General features: G+C 48.3%; 1 protein-coding gene across 1 annotated transcript; it reads right to left on the minus strand.

Moving 5' to 3' along the window:
* Window positions 1–5,406: 5,406 nt before the first annotated feature.
* MYBPHL (myosin binding protein H like) lies at window positions 5,407–15,553 on the minus strand. Its single transcript, XM_081112720.1, has 9 exons — window positions 15,254–15,553; window positions 10,219–10,307; window positions 9,505–9,700; window positions 9,147–9,286; window positions 8,844–9,003; window positions 8,608–8,744; window positions 7,409–7,595; window positions 6,507–6,553; window positions 5,407–5,507 (listed from the first exon to the last, which is right to left on the minus strand). The coding sequence occupies exons 1-8, from the start codon at window positions 15,498–15,500 to the stop codon at window positions 6,543–6,545; spliced, it is 1,167 nt and encodes a 388-aa protein (XP_080968846.1). The 5' UTR covers window positions 15,501–15,553; the 3' UTR covers window positions 5,407–5,507; window positions 6,507–6,542.
* Window positions 15,554–19,165: the final 3,612 nt, after the last annotated feature.

The raw sequence follows: 19,165 nt of genomic DNA on the forward strand, positions 1-19,165 counted from the left end.
TAGTCCCGGGAATCAGCTCCGAGGGGGCGGGGCTCCTTTCGAATCTCTCAGGCCCCACCCACTCCGACCACACGCGTACAGTGATTGGCGGATCCCAGCGTCCTCAGCCCTCGGGGGGCGGGGCGGCGGCGGGCAGCTGGCCGGAAGTCTACAAGTTGGGGGCGGGCTGGAGAGCGGTTCCCAGAAAGACTCCATCCGGGGGTCTGCGGCGGGGACGCCGAAAGCGCGCACGCGTGCGCCTGGAGGTCTTCGCGCGACCAGGAGTGTGGGGTTTGCCCCTCGTCACCCCTTCTTTTCCGCCTGCTCCTCGTTTTGCTTGGAGGAGCCGGGGCTGCGGCTCCCGGGACCCGCGCGGTCACCTGACGCCCCTCGCGGCTGTGGGCCGAACGCTCCGCCTGAGGAAATTCGTTTCCTTGGGCTCCCGCCACGTGCCCGCGCCGCTTTTGCCAGATTTCCTCAGGGGTGACCTTTCGTGGTTACGGAAACACCTAAACATCCGTAATTTAGGTATGTTGAGGTTGTCTGAGGAGGACAGGCAGCTGCCACGGCTTTTAAAGCAGGAACGTTCACAGAGCCTGAGGCGGCCAAGGTGTGAGGACAGCCCCGGCCAGGTGGCAGTTGCGGAACAGTCACGGCGTGTGAACTACAGCACAGGGAGCGTGGTCCCCGGTGTAACTATGTAAGGGGGCCGGGTGGGACTAGGCTAACCCAGGACGCTCACCTCATCTCTCTATATAAAAGCCTAAGTGGCCGGTCCACCAGTCGCTATGACGCGCACTGACCACCAGGGGGCAGAAGCTCACCGCAGGAGCTGCCCCCTGGTGGTCAGTGTCCACCAACAGAGGGAGCGCCGTCAGCCAGAAGCCGGGCTCACAGCTGGCGAATGCAACTGAGGCCGCGGAGCCTCTCCCGACTCCGCAGCAGTGGTACCCAGCCCGGTGCTACCGAGCAGCTGGCCAGATAAGCCTGAGTGGCCTAAAGCCGGCTCAGGCTCCTCCCTGGCTGCCTGCCGCTTGGCGCACTGCTACATCCCTCAAGGGATGTCCGACTGCCAGTTTAGGCCCTGTCCCCATCTATACTAATAACATGGTAATATGCAAATTAACCGTCACTCTGCGAAGAAGATGGCGGCGCTCATAGCCACAAAGATGGGACACTTGGCTTCCTTCAGGCGGGATGCTTGGCTTCCTTTGCTGCCCCGGCCGCCGAGAGCCGGTCTCTGGGTGGTGGCCATGGAGCTGACCTGAGCTGGTGGGAGGCAGCTCTGGCCCAGAACAAAGGTAGAAGGCGGTGGCCAGAGCGAAGGCCCGGGTCCTGGGTGCTGGAGGGAAGCCAGTGCCGGCAGCAAGGGGAAGGAAGGCCTATTGCACGAATCTTTGTGCATCAGGCCTCTAGTATATATATATGAAAACTGGCAGTCAGAAATCCCCCCAGATGGCGAGGGGGTGCAGGCCAAGCTGAGGGACCCTGCACAAATCCGTGCACCAGGCCTCTAGGAAGTTATATAAATATCTAACCACTATGCTATACACCTGAAACTAATAATATTGAATGTGCATTGTAATTGAAAACTAAAATAATTCAAAAAATAAAAAGTGATGGAAAAGAAAAAAAGGGGGGGCTTTAACGACAGGGAGAATTAGATGCAAATTCAGCGCTGACTCCTGGGTGTACATGGGAGGCAGGCTTGAGCCTCTTTTTCAATTTGGCCCCCGGGTTTTCTGTGAAGGGAAGATCCTGACAGTGATATGATTCAGAGCATAATTATGAATATCAGGTTTTACTCCATGTGCCTGGGAGCTTTTGAGGGGGTTTGTAACTTTCTCCCTCTAAACTCAAGGCTGTGTTCATAAACCCCTGAAGCCTCCTTATTAGGGGTTTTCTCTCTGTTGTTTCCAGATGTTGCCTGGGAATAGACGGGGCCACAAGTCAACAGAGCTTCTCAGAAATGTTCTAAAGATTTTTGTCCTAAAAGTGGCCAGAGAGCTTTCCTGTAAACCAGGGGTGGGGAACCTTTTTTATGACCAAGGGCCAGTTGATATTTATAACATCATTCCCGGGCCATGCAAAAGTATCCACTTAAAAATTAGCCTGGTGTATTTTGTCAAACATTTAATTAACTCGCCCTTAATGCCTTGGCAGGGCCAGACCAAATGATTTCAGGGGCCTTATGCCCAGCCGTGGGCCAGCCGTCCTCCCCCCCGCCCCCCACCCCTCCCCTGCAAAGAGTCTGAACTTGAGTCTCCAGCACTTGTGGCCATCATTTGGGCCATTTGTGGGCTATTTTTTTTTTGTCTGCTTCCTGGTTTTCAGTGCTACAGTTGAGATGGTGAGGTTTGCAGGAATGAGTTGTTTCTGTAAAAAAATGCGACAGGGAGCAAAGGAACCTTGGAATTTAATGGCGTGACCAGGGAAAGGGTGGGGAGGCTCAGAACCTGCAAGCTTAGGTGAGGAAGACCTGAGAAAGGAGGATGGCTTCTTCTCCCCAGGTTTGTGGGTGAATGTGGGATTTTAGTTGCTTGTAGGATTCAGGTTCTGTGGAGGTGGGGAAGCCAGAACCAGATGCCTCCCTCTCTCCATGGCAATGTAGAGATTTGGGGGAAAAAAGCTGTTAATTAACTACTTTTTTCTTCCCCTAGGAACAGCCTGAGTGGGGAAACGCTGCACTTACTTCTTCACCCACCTTCAGGTAAGCGGGGGAAGCAGTTTAGCAAATTGGAAGTTAGTGTCTCCTAAGGAAACTCATCTTCAGTTTTTTATCGCCGAATGATGATTTTGAAAGCTCTCCCTGGAGCATGCCTGCCTTTCCCTCCCCCCATGCGTTAGTTACCATTACCTTCCTCACTCCCAAGCTCCAAGAGCCCTTCCTTTATCTCTATAACTTGTTTCCTAAGCCCATTTCTTCTAGGAGTTACTTTTCTAGCTCTGTGATTTTACAAATAAATGTTCTCTTATTGAAAACAAAACAAAAACAATGGAACTACTTTCTCTTTCAAATGACAACAAAGTCAGAAAAACAGATTTTAGGTACAATCGGCATAAAGCTACTAATCTGGGAACTATTTGTCTCCCTCAACCCTAAATGGTATATACATATGAACAGGTGGATAAATAATAAATAAGTGAATTAATGAAGAAATTACACCCCCTTCCAGGCACATGGTAGGTTTTCATTCAGAAGGCACTCCACAGTGTTGAATGCATAAATGAAGAAATTAAGGGTTCCATTCCAGTTCTCCTTGAATGCAGAAAGAGTAACTATGACTGCGGGTCTTATTCAGTGTGCAGATTTTATTTCTTCACCATGGAAGGTTAAGAATGTATGAAGTTTAAGGCATGGCCCTTGAGCATTTTAACAAACAGCAGAGGCATGGGGCTGTGGGCTAAGGCCAGAGGTCTGCTGATCCTGCGGGCTTCATTGCTGCGCATTCACTCCTTCCTGACCTAGGCCCTGCTTGGTTGGAGCTCCCCCTTGGCCATTGTTACATGACTGGTTGGCTCTGGTCTCTGCCCCTCACCCCCAACAGTCTCAGCAGGGATTATGTGCATTAGACCGTATAAATGATCTCTGTGACTGTTTTCTCAAGGATGGTACATAAGCAGTCATATTCTAGATATATAGGAAGAAGTTAATTTATAATAGACCATGGATGCCTTGGGGCATTAGCACTTAATTCCCATAGAACTTCAGTTGAGAGAAGCTGGAATAGATACTTTGCCTCAACTTAAAATAGACCTTCGATCTGAACAGAAAAGCCTTTCACACTCTTCTCAGCAATATATCTCCTTCCTCCTCAAAACCTTGCCTAATATTTACTAGGTCCTGGAAATCTTTTCTTTCTTAAGCCCATACCTGCTACAGTGAGGATCACTGAGTGAAAGAGGTGAAGGAAAATAGGGAAGGCTCCAGCTCAAACACACCTGGTTCAAATGCTAGCTCTGCTACTACCACCTGCATACTTGGAACAACTTACGAGCTTCAGTTTACTCATTTATTAAATGAATATTAAAGAGACAAAGCTCTTAGTTCCATGACTGCTGCATAGAAGGCTATTTGTGTTATATATGCAGTGGGGCAAACGTAGATTTACGGTTGTTCATATGGAAAAGAATACAATAATAACAATTTAAGAATAAACTGTTTTGCATACTCACAACTATAAAGCTACTTTTGCCCCACCCTATTACTGTATGTAACAAACCACCCCAATATTCAGTGGCTTGAAAAAAAGCAGCCATGTATCTGCTCATGATTTAATTTGGGCAGGACTCTGCAGGGACAACTAGTCTCTACTCCACAAGGAGTAGACTGGGCTTGACTATGGCTGAAGGGTCCAAGAGTCTTGGTGTCTAGAGCCTTGGTACTGTCTGTCAGCTAGGGTTTGGTTGTCTTATATGTGGCCTCTAATAATTCAGTAATCTATCCTGAAATTCTTTACATGGGTGGGAGCCAACTTGCAAAAACAAACAGAAACTACTAGACTCCTTAAGGTCTAGAACTGTTCCAGCATCATTTCCGCTGCATTCTTTTAGTCAGAGCAGGTTGCATAGTCAGCCCAGATTCAGAGGAAGAGAAATAGATGCCAACTCTTTTTTTTAAAAAAAAAATGATTTTAGAAAAAGAGAGAGGAAGGGAAGTAGGGAGGGAGATAGGAAGGTGAGAGTGAAGGAGGTCGGGGGTGGGGGGGGGGAGAGAAGAGAGAGAGAGAGAGAGAAAGAAACAGAGAAACATCGATTTGTTGTTGAAAGAGGAGTCTGTTCCACTTACGCATGCATTCATTGGTTGATTCTTGTATGTATCTTGACTGGGGATCGAACCCACAACCTTGGCATTGGGATGATGCTCTAACCAACTGAGCTACCCAACCAGGGCAATGCTAACTCTTGATCACCATGCCCAACCTAGGATGGGAGGAATTGTTGCTGTCTTTTGCAGATTCCATCACAGAATGCCTTTAATATGTTATTTGTTATAAGAATAAAAACAAATGTAAGCAAGAACACCTCACCTTAATTCTTTCCCTGGGGCTTAATAAGAATATGCTGCAATTTCTTCAATGTCTCCAAGCCCTCAAGTCTTAGTGCTCTGTCTCTAATTAGCGAGGTATGTATTTATGTGTCCTGCTGTCTGGATGTGCCTCCTGTTGTTATCCAGCTTTTACTGGAAAGCCCAGAGAGGAAGAGGCAGGTTACCTCCAGCATCTCTTTCAGCACCTGGTACCGTATAGAGTTGAACTCAGTTCTGTCATACACTGTCTAGGGACAAGGACAGTATTAGAAACCTCTGTGGAAAGTGGGTATCAGAAGAGAAAGAGGAATCTGAGGTTTTCTGAAATTGCAAATAGTCTGGCTTGAGATTTCCAACTTTCTAAATGGTTTTCCCACATGGAAAGGCACAAACAGATGGACACTTATACACTGAGGAGCCTCCCATTTATTTAGATCAGTCCAAACCAGATGCTGTACTGAAGCTCCTTAAGAACACAATCTCAGCACAGTCAGGCTTCCTGGAGGCACAGAAAAGAGAGCGTTTGTTATGGCCGTAACAGCCAGCAGCCAGAGCACATACAGGGTGGTATGAATTCTCTGCTTACCCTGCCTCATTGCTGGGCACTGGCTGGGCGAGAGGTAAAAGGACAGCTAACACTAACCCAGCACAATACTGATGCAGAGGGGGAACTGAGGGATGGCAAGAGAACTGTCTTTGCAAGCCAACTGGCAGAGAGTTCTTCTGAGAAGTTTGTACTTTAATGCATCCCTTAGGGTTTTCATTTGCTATTTATCAATGATAAGCTCCTGGGATTGAATTCATTCTCAATTTTTATCAGCCAGGAGCTGCAAGTAGGAGGAGACATTGGGAACCCATTCTCTTTAATTCTCTCATAAGCTTCTCTTTCATCTCACTCATCAGTTTGTACACAACATTTCTACTGTGAATGATTTAGAATCTGAAGGCGCTATCCAATTCTAAACAATGATCTGAGTTGCCATTTGCTTATAATGTGCTGCTTGGAACCACATACCCACATTTTCAATTATCCTCTTGCAGGAGAAGGAATCCATAAACTTCAAAGTAAAAAAAAACAACAACAGGCACTGGATCTGGTTTTCACCATGCTAATGATACTGAAGTAGAAACCATCGGCAAGAGCAGCTTCCTTCTCCTTTCCCTTGCTGCCACCATGTGGTGGTGGTGACCCTGCCCATCCTCTACTCCTGGTTATTCCTGTAACATTTTTTCTTACAGCATCTGCCCACCTCCCTCCCACAGATCCCCCTGACAATTAGGCAGATGCTATCACTCTTCTTCAGAGGAGCGTAAATTCCTATCATGAACTTGAGTAGTATAGATAGATAGAGCATGTGGCAAAAGTAGATTTCATCTATGATAAATTTCCTCCATGGGAATGATAGGATTGAAAGGCTCAGGAATTCACATCTGCCCATGTCTCAACAACACTAGCCATAAACATGGAACATTCAGACACCTGTTTCTCTCTCCTTACCTTCCTCAAGGGTTGTCCATGTCCTCTTCGGGAGCCTCAAAGAGGAGCTGCAAGAATTCAGACATTTCCCAATGTTAATATCTCAGAAATCTCTGGAAAACCTTTCAGATTCCTGGGAAGGGGTATGCTTCTCAGTTTTTTGGGAGAGTCCATGGTGCTAATGAGTAGTCTATGCATAGAGAAGAATAGTATATGTAATTCATTCTACACACAAAGAGTGCCTGCTGTGTGCAGAAACTGGGCTCAATGCTGGGGGGTTGGGGGGGGGGCGAGACAAAGGCAGATAAAATTGTCCACCCTCATAGTGCTCATAGTTTAATGGGGAAACAGATCAGTAAATTGATAATTATAAAAACAAAGTGCTAAATGCAATGATGGAGATCTGAACAAGGTGACAGTAAATGAATGAATGAATACTTTAAAAGAGGTAGAGAGATGTGCAATATTTTCTTTTAACAAACCAGCGGGCAAAGTTCTCTGATTTGTTTAAAAGCCCAATAAACAGGTGCAGCTTTCTTGGACTGAGTCAGAAGATTGTATTTTTGCGCACACGCGTGCGTGCGTGTGTGTGAGTGTGAGTATGTGTGTGTTTAAAGTGATCTGGGTGAGGACCAGGAAACTTGGGCTCTTTCCACCATAGTGCCAACTCCTCATTTAACCAACATTGGAAATCTTGAGTAATCAATCAGCTCCCTGTATGTTAAGTTTCTCTTTTGCAAAATTGAAATAGCAACTCTTCCTATATTATAGAATTATATACATCCTGATGTTGACTTTGATGAAAGGGCCTGAAGGGGGAAACAAATTAAGCCCTTTTCCATCTAGGCTGTGTCTCTGCCCCAACTTTTTCACCCGTGGAGAAAGGACATGACTTCACCCTAAGGCATGAGTTCTGTGCTTACTCGTCACATCCACCCGACAGTCCACGGACGCCTCCCCCAGGGGGTTAACCGCCTTGCAGGTGTAGATGCCCCCATCGAAAGGACCAGGCTTGCGGATCTCCAGTGAGCAGATTCCCAAATGAGTGAGGGCTCTGTACTTGGGGTTGCCTTGGATATCCACGTTGTTCTTCAGCCAGACAATCTTTGGCTAGAAGATAAGGATGAGGGGGCATCAGGGGGGGGTAAGAACCAATTGTTCTTTCTGTGCCCAGTCTCTGAGACACTTTGCCTTCAAGGTTTGGGGACACACCGGCCAGAGGAGCAGGAGCAGTAGGGTGCTTTAGGAACAGATGGTACAGGAATCTAGAAGAGATAATGGCCTCTGGGTAGCTCCCCATCCCTTATATTTGGGAAGGGATTCCCCTTCCGGGATCCTCAACAGCCTCCACGCTCCTCCTCTTGGTTGAAAAGAGCACCTGAAACTTTGCCTTGTTCATCAAGTATTCCTGACTAAAGGAAAAGTGATAACTTCTGTTCTGTCCTGCTCAAACAGCCCCTTATGGATCAGAAGAAGTGGGTGTCAGATTTGCCTCTTTTTTGTATATACATTATTGAATCGTTCATATTCTTTCCCACTGTTGGCTTGGGAATTACTCCTGTCCCTCTGGTTAGAAAGTAGTTTCTAGAGTGGACTTATGGGTATTTTCTTTCTGAAATGTTATGGCCACATAGTCTGACCCAGGACTAGTACACATAAGGTACTTGGTAAAGGTTTTTATGCCATGTGTGGAGTGGGTAGGTTGCAAATAGACAGGGAACCTTGCTCAGAGTTGTGGCCAAAGGCTCAATTTTAGGCAGCTCGCATGTGCGTGGCCCTGGTCGGATGAAATGCGGTGGGGGAGTAAGGAGAAACCAGTGGCACTCCACACCCCTGCCAGAGAGACTGACAGCTTTGGAGCTCATTCCCGATTGCCAGCCGGTCAGAAAGTGACATCTTCAGACATGAGGAACAAACACTAAAAGGAATACGGGGAATATTCTCCACGTTGGCCTGTCTTGGACTCCAAGTGCCCTGACTGTTCCTACAGGACCTGTTATGGAAGAGGCAGATGATGGTGATGGGAGCAAACGTTCTGGTTGGCATGCTCTTTGACATAGCTAAGGTTAGAGCAGGCGCAGGAAGCAGCATGGCACAGCCGCCCGTAGAACTCCCCACTCACCTTGGGAGAGGCACGGACGCAGCAGAAGAGCTGGGTGTCGTAGCCGGTGACTGTAGTGCAGTTCACCAGAGGTTGGGTGAACTTTGGAGCTTCAGAGAAATCTCGCTGGGCAAACCCCTTAGTCTTGTAAACAGTAACTGAGGTGACCAAGAAAGGCCCTGATGTAGTGCCTGTGATCTCCATCCTCCTTCAAGTCTTTATCCTTCACTTCCCAGCTCAGGGTCTTCGCACCTTACCTGCTTTTTGGATGTGGGCAAGGTCGGCAGTGATGGGGGCCGTCTCACTGAGCCCACACTGGTTCTCAGCAAAGACTCGAAATGCATAGGAATTGCCGATGATGAGGTTGGAGACTGTGAAGCTGGTGCGGTGGTAACGCTCCAGCACTGTGAACCACAGCTTTGGGGTCCCAAGAAGATGCCATGAATGAAACACCTGTTTTGTGAACTCAATCCACTTTAGCCCACCATGTGGAGCTATCAGAGCCCCATTCCAGAATGTGCTATGCCTCCTTCCCTTCCTCCCACCCCGCTGGGCCTCACCCCAGATTTTGTGTCAGCCTTCTGCACCGTGTATCCCAGGAGTGCCGCATTGCCTGTGTCTTGGGGAGGTGTCCACTCCAGGGTAGCGTTGGAGTCCCAAACGTCCACCAACTTGATACTCTGCGGAGGGCCTGGCCTCTCTGAAAGGGCCAAGCATGGCACAGGGCAGGGTACAACTCACGTGCGTGGAAATGGCTTCAGGAGTGCCCCTTCTCCTCCTGCTCAGCTACTCCTCCCTCCATCCACTTCTGTGTCCCACACTCAGCGTGTGGGAGCCACCCTGGATTCCCCAGTTCTCTGTGATGCCTGGAGAGGGACCCCCGGAGGACCACCCCATCTCGTGCTCTCCCCACCGTACCGATCACCAAGATGTCAATGGTGGCAGTGGCCTCTAGCCCGCCCAGCTGCACACTGAGCTGGTAGCGACCTGAGTCAGCACGTTGGGCTTCTCGGATGAAGAGGATGGAGTCCTGTTCCCCATTCCGCACACTCACACGACTGGCATCCAAGGCACAGCTATTATGTGTCCAGGTGGCTCGAGGTTTGGGTTTGCCCTGAGAAATAGGGATAAGGCTGTGAGCAGCCCCAAGAGGCCTCTTGACCCTCCCCCCAGTTCCACATGGTGACTTGATTTGCAGCTACAAATTCCTTGAGTTAGAGATTGGTAGACTCCCCCAGGAGACTTCTGTCTTTCAGCAACAGCCTAAGGATCATGGGAAAAGGGGTGGCCTTGAGTCTCCCACCCTCTGTGAGTTTAGGTCACAGACATGCAGGGCAGCTGGGACTAACAATAGCTGCCCAAACTCCCGAGAGCCCTCCCAGCTGAGAGCTCCCAGACCTCTGCAGACTGAGGGACACGCATTAGCCTCACCTCATCACATGGGGCCCAACCCATCCCTCCCTCAGCCGTGCAGATGGAAGGCCCATTTGGCTCTAACTTCTGGTGATATGGCGCCCTTCATTCAAGACCAGGACAACTGCCCCACTGCTAGTAGGACTCTTGGTATCTGTTTCCAAATCAAACCTTGTCCTGGTCCCAGCCAAGGTCCCAGTGGGGCTGGGGTCTGATCACCTGGAACGGAATTCGTAGGTTCACAGTGTCTCCAACCTTTCGGATGTAGGTCTGCCTCAGCGCCCGAGGTAACCAGATCTTAGGTTGCTCTGAGTGACGGAAAGGGAGAGAATGGGGTGGTGAGCTTCCTGTGGTGGGAAGAGTGGTGCTCAGAGGGAGTGGGTACTGCCTTCAGCTGTGCTCCATGGGCAGGTAACCCAGGCTTAGCAAATTAAGTTCTCTCGTAGGGAATGGGAAGATCGCTCCTATCATCTTGCTGGGGTGTAGGGACAAACAACTGGCTAAAGAACCCTCTAGGGAGCGTCAGTCTTGGCAGCAAGAGCACTGGAGTGGGAACCTGATGCTTCTGTTAATTTATAACCAGCAACTCCTGACTTTCCATCAACTAAGATTTCTTTTTTCTGTTTGTGCACAGACAAGTCCAGTCTGTGTGGTTTGTCTTTCCACCCGTTTGCTACATTTATCCTTAACAACACTCCTTTTGTCAAGGCCATTTTCAATGTTAATTCTGACCTCCAAGTGTCAGCTCTGTACCCTAGTTTGGTGCCAGACCCGAGGAGAAAGCTTTCCCTTCCAGCACCCTAGACCCGCTCAGACAGCACTGATGTCATTGCAGAGGTTGCTGGCGTCTGGGTGCCCTCCCCTGCATGGCTGCCCTGCTCAGTGCCTGCACAGTGTTCTTCCAGTTTGTGGAGGATCACTTTGTACAAACAATCTGGGACATACTAGATCCACTGCTTACTTACCCTTGACCCCCCAGTGAGAAGAAAGATTAGATCATGTTTATTGGCTTCCAGGATGAAGACAGGAGATGCTCAGAAAGTGCTGAGTGTGACGTTTGGAAAAGGCCCAGGTATAATTTCTCTCCTTGGCCTCAGGCTGCCTTGACTGAGAAAATGCAAACATCCCACCTGGGTTCCCTTGGTGTCAGCTAAGACAGACACCATTTTCCAGCCTTTTGGGGGCTCCTGTCTCCTCCTTTCTCAGGCACATATAGCCCCTGCTGCTGTTCTTTTAAATGGAATGTGACAGTGCCTCAGTTCCCACCAACTTCCCAGCCTCCCCTAAAGATTCATTCCTAGCAGTTGGACACTCACTCCCCGCCCCACCCCCAGTACAATTGCTTGATAGTGGATTCCAAATTTTTGATAACATCCATTTCTCTGTAAATACATTCCTAAGCATTCACCCCAATGTACACTTACCTATAAATTGAACTGTTTAAATATATACATATATACATTATATACTGCAAAATTTTGAATGATGAAATTTAAAATAAAATAGTGGTTCTGCATTGTTCTTTCTACCCCTCAATTTTTAGATCGTTGTCTAGAGACCAACAATTTCACTCCCACAGTTACGATCTCAAGATCATCTGGCCTTTGTAAGTGAACATAACCACAGACATTCAGTGCACAGTCCATTTTATTTACCTAGTTTCCTTTTCTGCTGTGTGCCTTATGTTTTCACTTGGGTTGTGCTGTCTTAGACTGCACTTCACTCCTGCAGGAATGAAGTTCAGGCCCTCCAGTGCTCTGAGCGCCCGTCCTCCCTGAGCCGCTCAGGGTCTGCTAGCCTCAGTAGAAATAGGACAGCCTCAGAGCCCAGGCAGCTGAATGACCCTGCTCTGCTCGCTCTCTGTTTGACTTTGACTTTGGGAGGGGGTGGGGCATGAAGAACAGAAGAAGTGTTTGTGCGATGTGTTGCTCTCCTCGGGCCATCTTGGCAAGCCACCAAGGCGTTGAGAACAGGCGGATATGACTTAAGGGTTTTCTGAAAAAAGAGGGCAGCAATTGAAAAGGAGGGTCAAAACCTCATCTTGTTGGGCTTGGTTCCCCACTGTTGGGTGGGGAAGTCACCCTTCACACTTGCTAGAGAGAGGGCTGGAGGGGAGCCTCCAGAATGGCTGTGTTATGAAGGGCCTAGCTGAGCACCCAGCACAAGGAGCAGACTGGAAGGAAAGGGCTTGGAGAAGGAAACAGTTTTGCTGAGAGTATCATGTCTAGTTGGGAAGTTGTGCTGGACCGGGACTCCTGCTTCCCTATCTGAGCATGGCAAACCTGTCCACACTTCTGTCCTCCAGTATCCACCTGAGACTGGGCACCAAAGCCAAGGCTCTGACTGTGATCTTGCCCCTGGAGGGAGGTGGCAAATAAGGGACACCCTCAAGAATTGAAACGGTTGAGGCGAGAAAAGAAGCCCAAGCTGTCATGCCTAGAAGATGTGCTTGCTGAGCTCTGCTCTGCTCAGACTTCAGGGAGGAAACAGGCTTCTGTAGATGGGTGTGTGCTCATGTATCTGTTTCCACGTGGTGTTCCTTTTGTTTCTTAGAAAAATACCTTGCTAAGTGTCAGCATAGTTTCACCTGAACTACAGAAAAACATGAAAGAAATGGGTTGATGTAGCACATAAGCTAAGAGAGGGAGGGGAATTAGGAGGAGGATGAGCAGAATGGCCCTGAGATCCAGAGGGGATCCCAACAGGGGCAGAGAGAGAAGAGAGGCTGTCAGTTAGGATGGTGGTCTTCTCCTCCCCAGAGGTCTCCTGTGAAGTTCTTTGTTTATAAGTGAGACTCCCTGACACAATGGTGAGTAGATAGGGGACAAACTGAAGCTATTAGACTGCTCCAACTGAGGTTCAGTAGGTGAGGATGTGGCTTTCAGCAGGCTCCCTGGCCCCCATTGGAGGGCAAAGGATGGTTTGAGGCTAAAGCAGCTGACAAAGTGTGGGAGGTGGCAGAAGAGTGTTTGACAGCTCCAGGTGCCTGGGCAGCAAGCAGCAGGCACTTCCCCAGCTCAACCCGGCCTTCTTGTGTGCCCTGCAAACAAGAGCAATCTGACCCTTTGCTGAGAATGTTAATAGGGGGGCTTATTTGGGGCATCTCTCTTCACACCTCCATAGCCCAGTGAGGTGTGAATTGTACTGACCTTGAGGAAACATGGCTTTCTCCTCCTCTGATGCCAGGAGGGATGTGAACCAAAGACTGGAGCCCGAAAACATGGCCCTGAGCTGTGTCTCTCTTAGTGCTGTATTTCTCTCAGACAGGACGATATCTAATTCTTTCTTAGAAATTAGTAGTGAAGATCACCTAACGTCCAAAAATCTGACTCTTCTTGATTAGAAAATTCCTCCTAGTTCACCCTAATTTCATTCCACTGAAGTTTATGCCCATTTCCTTATTCTTTGCTCATGGGAAAGTTTGTTCATATCCTCTCATAATTCCCTTTCACATGGTTAAAGACTTTTTCTCCAGCAGTTCCCTAAGGGCTGTGTAGTCCAGATTGATGTTATGAATTATGTCCTGGAGAGGGAAGAAACAAGATGGACACATTTGCAGAGTGAAGGCGGGGTGTGCATGTGTGTGTGCGTGTGAGTGTGTGTGTCGTCAGTGAATGGTTACCAGAACATGGCGAATGCACAAGATGAACTGTGGCTTTGAAACATAACCTGAGATTTCCAGGGATCCCAAAAGTACCAGCATTTCTTAGAGAAACATTAGCAGATGCTTAGAATGTGGCCTTGGACTTATCAGAAACCTCTCTGGAGGAGTGTGATGGGAAAGGCATATGTGACCTCAGGAACACCTTGTGAAGGACAAGAATGTCTTCTCCTTGAAGAGCATGAAACTAAGGTCAGAAAAAAATAAAAGGACATAGACATAGATAACACTTCTCTGAGAAGACTTATTGCCCTTCCCTGTGGTGGTCTTCCCCTCTGCTGGTGCCTTTTGCCCTGGCTCACTGTCGTTCTCCCCAGCGCTGCTCCAGTCATAATTCCTGGTGATTTCCACAGCCATCCTTCCAACCTCTGCCGGGCCTTACACCATGCCTGCTACTCCTCCAGGAACTTAGTCCTCCCCTGGCTTCACCCTTGTTCCTTGGTCATTGTCTAGATCAGTAACTGCAGCCCCTCTATAATCTGAATTACAGCATCCCATTCTCTCATCCCCACCTCTATGACAGAGATGGCCAATTGCCCACCCAGATTTACATGTTCTCTTACACAGTATCATGATCTCTGAGAAGGGGCGGCCCCTTTGCCAGTGATATGTGAGTAAAATTGCTGAGAATCACTCCTGAACCAAGGCTTTTAAGAAATTAGTTCTCTATTTCTCCTTCCACCTCTGGTCAGCTCAGCTAGACCCAGGTGAGCAGCACGGAGCTGTCGGCAGTGGGGGTGGGAACCAAGGACTGGAAGGGGCACCCACCACCTCCTAGCTCAAAAATGCCTCTTTGCCAAGAGGCTCAGGGAGACCACCATGGAGAAGAAGCCACATGCTTCTCCCAGGAGGGCTCTGCTTCCATGGGGCTCAGATTCTGAGAGGTGGGGTTTCCCATGGGAGCTAGTGGGGGTGTTGGGGTAGGCCCTGGATTCATGGCACTGCCCAGGGAGAGGCAGAGTGTCATGGACTATTCACTACTTAGTCTTCCAATCACAATAGCTTTTCATTTCTCTCTTTTAATCTAGACAGCCACGATCTCACCCTCATTCCCTTTCTGACTGGCATTAGTATAGTAGGTCCTCCTAGTCCAGCCGTGGGCAAACTACGCCGGATCCGGCCCGTTTGAAATGAATAAAACTAAAAAAAAAAAAGACCGTACCCTTTTATGTAATGATGTTTACTTTGAATTTATATTAGTTCACACAAACACTCCATCCATGCTTTTGTTCCGGTCCTCCGGTCCAGTTTAAGAACCCATTGTGGCCCTCGAGTCAAAAAGTTTGCCCACCCCTGTCCTGGTCCCTGTGATAGACATTTTTTAAAGGTAAAAGTATAAACATTATTAGTCATTGTAAAGTGCCACAAACACCATTTACCGAATTCTCAGCTAAAAAAGCAAACACCCAGCAGAGATACAGGAATAGCAAGAAAGAGTCCACCAAGGAAGGGGGTGGGGGGCTCCAACCAATGCTTCTCTGTCCTAAGTCCCCATCCCATGAAGTCGTCAGCTCTGCATAAAGCTAAGGCGGTGCCATCAGGGAGTCGGAATATCCTCCCATCTCCCACCACCCTCCCTAACCCCACGGTCACCTTCTAGAGGGGCCAGGAGCTGAGGAATAGGGCTGCTGGCCCCCTGTCGAGGTGAAGTCTGGGGTTCTTCCGCATCTGCTGGGCTGGCTTCTTTCACCTTCAGCGTGGGTCCTGAGGCCACCTCCGGTGCCGTGACTGCCTCCATGCTGGGCCACCCAAGGCTGGGCTCCAGCGGCAGATTTTCACTGTTGATGCTGAGAGAGGGGCTGAGCACCTGCTCTTCAGCCTCTCCAGGGGTCCCTGGCATGGGGTTATGTAATTGGGCTGGCTTCTCCCCACCCCGCTACTCCCAGAAGAAGGGCTGAAGCAGGGCTGGGGCAAGAAAGGGGGATCAGACAGCAGCCCAGAATAGCCACAGGAGGAGGGCCGAGGTGGCCCTGTTATCTTGGGAGTGAGATGACACCCCTCACGCAGCACCAGGGAGGGAGGAGAGAGCTTGAGCTTCAAATAGCTCCCCCTTCTCCCCCATGCAAAGACCATCCAGACAGGGCTTCTGGCTCCTGTGGGGTTGGGTGACATCTTGACTCCTGACCTCCAGCTCATCCGACATGGTGTTCAGGTCCAAAGAAAGGGGCCCCAGAATTAGCTGAGTGACAGGCACACCTTTAACTCCACTTTGTCTCTCTACTCCCATATTCAATGAGTTGTAAATTTTTAACTTGACCTTTTGTTGTTGTTGATACTCTCCTGAAGATATTTTTTCCATTGATTTTTAGAGAGAGTGGAAGTGGGGAGGGAGGGAGGGAGACAAAAACATTGATGTGGAGAGACACATCTATTGGTTGCCTCCCACACATGCCCCAACAGGGGTGGGAGCTCGAACCTCCAACCCAGGTGTGTGTCCTTGACCAGGAATTGAACCTACCACCCTTCAGTGTGCCTTCAGGGGCACGGGCCAAGGCTCTAACCATTTAGCAACACCGGCCAGGGCTTGTCAACTTGACCTTCAAGGGTATGTACCCATTCTCTCCCCCTCTCCCTAGTGACAGTGGAAGGTAGTCGGCACTCTAGAGCCAGACTACCAGGGCTCATGTTGGCCCATCACCAACTAGTTGTGTGACTTGCGACACATCACAGTCTGTCTTAGTTGTGTTTCCTCATCTGAAAAGTAGAGATGATAGTAACCATAGGGTTGCTGTGAGGATTAAGAGAGGCAATCTGTGTAAAGTGCTTAGCAGAGTATAGCTGACTAAGTGCTCGATAAATGTGAGCTATTTTTAGGTCAGGGCACTTGCCCCTTTGAAAGCTCCCTGGCCTAGCAGATAAAGTACAAAGAAAGTGAGAGGCAGCAGGGGGAGGAGGAAAGCCAGGGGCATAAGGTCAGAAGACTTGAGTGTGACTTTTGGCTATACCGCTCACTCATTAGCTAGGTGACTCTGAGCCAATCACTGCTTCTGAACCACAGGTCTTTGGTCTGTGAAACAAGGATAATGAGGCTAGGGTTGAGTTGAGGATAAAGTGATAAAAATGTAGGGAAGTGGCCAACCCACGGTAGGTGTCAAGTTACATACTGAAGGTCCTATATGATTTCCAGTTTACCAAACCATCGTTCTACATGTGCGTACTCCATCCAAATGATCTGGTTTCCTGTTGTGCTCTTTATCCCCAGAAGCCAGACTGTGTATCTCCTTGGTATATACATCTCTATTTCTATATGGACTTTATTTTTAGAGGTTTAGGTTCACAGCAAAGTTGAATGGAAATATGGAGTTCCCATATACCCCTCCTCACTAGGCCCTTATTTTTTTAAGGAAAAGTGAGTGTGGTTGAATGTATAGGCTCCTTACTCATGGTTACCTTTTAGCTCTCAATTTGGGGGCAGAGTCAATCGGATCCCAATAGTCTGTGTTAGTCTTGGGATGAGGAACAGAAGCCCTCTTTGTGACTTATATAGGGGCTCAAGACCAGGACACACTGTACACATACTTTGGGGTGCAGGAACCTGTTTTTCAGGTCCGGGGGGTGGGGGTGGGCGCGGGGTCAGCATGAACCTCTCCTAAAAGAAATATTTTGGATGAGAGGAAAGGGGCAACTCTTTGAAAGGCCTTAAATGAAATGGATCAGGAAGGACTATGAATAAGAGCAGCAAGAGAAGCAAATGGAAAGATACCAAAGTTAAACTTCAGTGTTGTCATTTGTCAAACCTGCTATAAGGAACATATAATTCAGGAGAGTAATTGGATGTCGCTGTGTCCAGAGGAAAAGTAAAGCAGTTGAAACCTGAGAAGGTGTGCAGGGTGGGTCAGTTAGACTTTCTGGGGGAAAGAACAAGAAAGCTGGTCCTACAAGTAAATACCCATGGGAAGTAGATCTTTATGAGCATAAAGAGGAAGGAAAAAAGTAAGTAGTTTCCCCCATAAATTATCTTAATACCTTTCATGCTATAAATGCACAGTCCTGGCACTTTAATTGGCTTGTGTGCTGGTTTGGTTTGATTGCTGAAGCAAGAAACTGGAAAAGCTATCATAGTAACAAATTGTAGTTTAGTCATTTCAGTAGGTCAGGTAACAAAGTCCCAGTCTGTTTTATTTCTAACCCAAATATTGCAAATATACAGAAAATTACCAGTACAAAGTTAAACACATCCAAATTTATTTACACAGTGCTAAAGAAAGTTGAGTTTTGTTTCCATTTTGTGGAATTTTATTATGGGGTCTGGCTTTGTTGTGTAAATGACATGGGTTGTTGAGACTTGATTATCCCACCTCACATGCAATTTTCTGTTCCAAGGGAACAGAAGACTGGTTTGTTTTTAGCGCACATGCAGTAATGATCTTAATAACTGCTTTACACTTTAGTAGGAAGGCAGCTGTCCCCTAGTTTGGGGAAGAGGCAAAGATACAGAACAAGAGGGACCACATGCTCAGAAAGGGAGCAAGAGACAAGAGGGGTTTGAACAACAGGCACATGGGGACCCTGAGCATTTCTGTGCACGAGGATGAGGAGGAGGGTACGACTAAACCCTCTTCCCTAGATGTCCAAACACAGGAGGTGGGCAGACTATCAGGGAACATTCAGTCACCTGACCACAAATGGAGGGCATGCGGAAGAGAACTGCAGTAGAGATCTGGGACACATCAATAAATCAATAGCATGTACACTATACAGTTTATACATGTATATATGTACATATATATAAAGGTACAGATTAGTTTGTTATTTTCTATAAACAAGAACGCTTAAGAATGCACTGGTGTGAAAAAATGCATACAGCAAGTTGAAGATAATTTCAAGTTCATGTTCCGATTCTTGTTATAATGTGATGTAACCAGGAAATCAACATGCTGCTGCGATTTCAATCACCCTCCATGAGGGTAAGGCCTGGGCTCTGCTGGGCAGGATGGTACTCCCAGAGCCTCCTGAGCTGGGCAAACTGTGGCAGATGGGACAGAAAGCCTGGCACCTGCTGAGTGCCAGGGCTGAAAGTCTGGCCCCTCCCATCACTCCATCATGTGGCAAATCTGAAACTTTGGTTCTGTTCAAAGGACATTTAGTCCATGCTTATTTTCCTGCTTGAGAAAAGGTAGTAGCAAAGTTGAAAGCTGAATCTCTTCCTATCTGAGCAGTTCCAAGTCCCCAGGCTTCAAGTGGGGCGAGGGGGCTGTACCGACAATTAACAGGATGAGCTCTGAGCCCATGCACACTGGGGCAGGGCTCTTAGAGCCCTCCTAAAAGGGAAGAGAGAATCTCTACCTGGATGATTTGCCTGGAAAATAAAGAACTGGGGTGGCAGGTGCCCTGCCACTGGGGTGGGTCTGGACAAGCCAACACCTCTCTGTATCCCTGGTATCATGACAAAGGCCTTGGGAGAACCAGCAGGAGCTAGAGGTGGCAGGAGAATTACTAGTCTGTCAGGGGTGAGAAGCCAGCTTGGGCATGTAGAGGCCCAGAGGCAGACCTGGCAGGTTCTAT

The sequence above is a fragment of the Myotis nattereri genome (genome assembly GCF_964212035.1).
Source record: "Myotis nattereri genome assembly, chromosome: 18".
NCBI classification, from domain to species: Eukaryota; Metazoa; Chordata; class Mammalia; order Chiroptera; family Vespertilionidae; genus Myotis; species Myotis nattereri.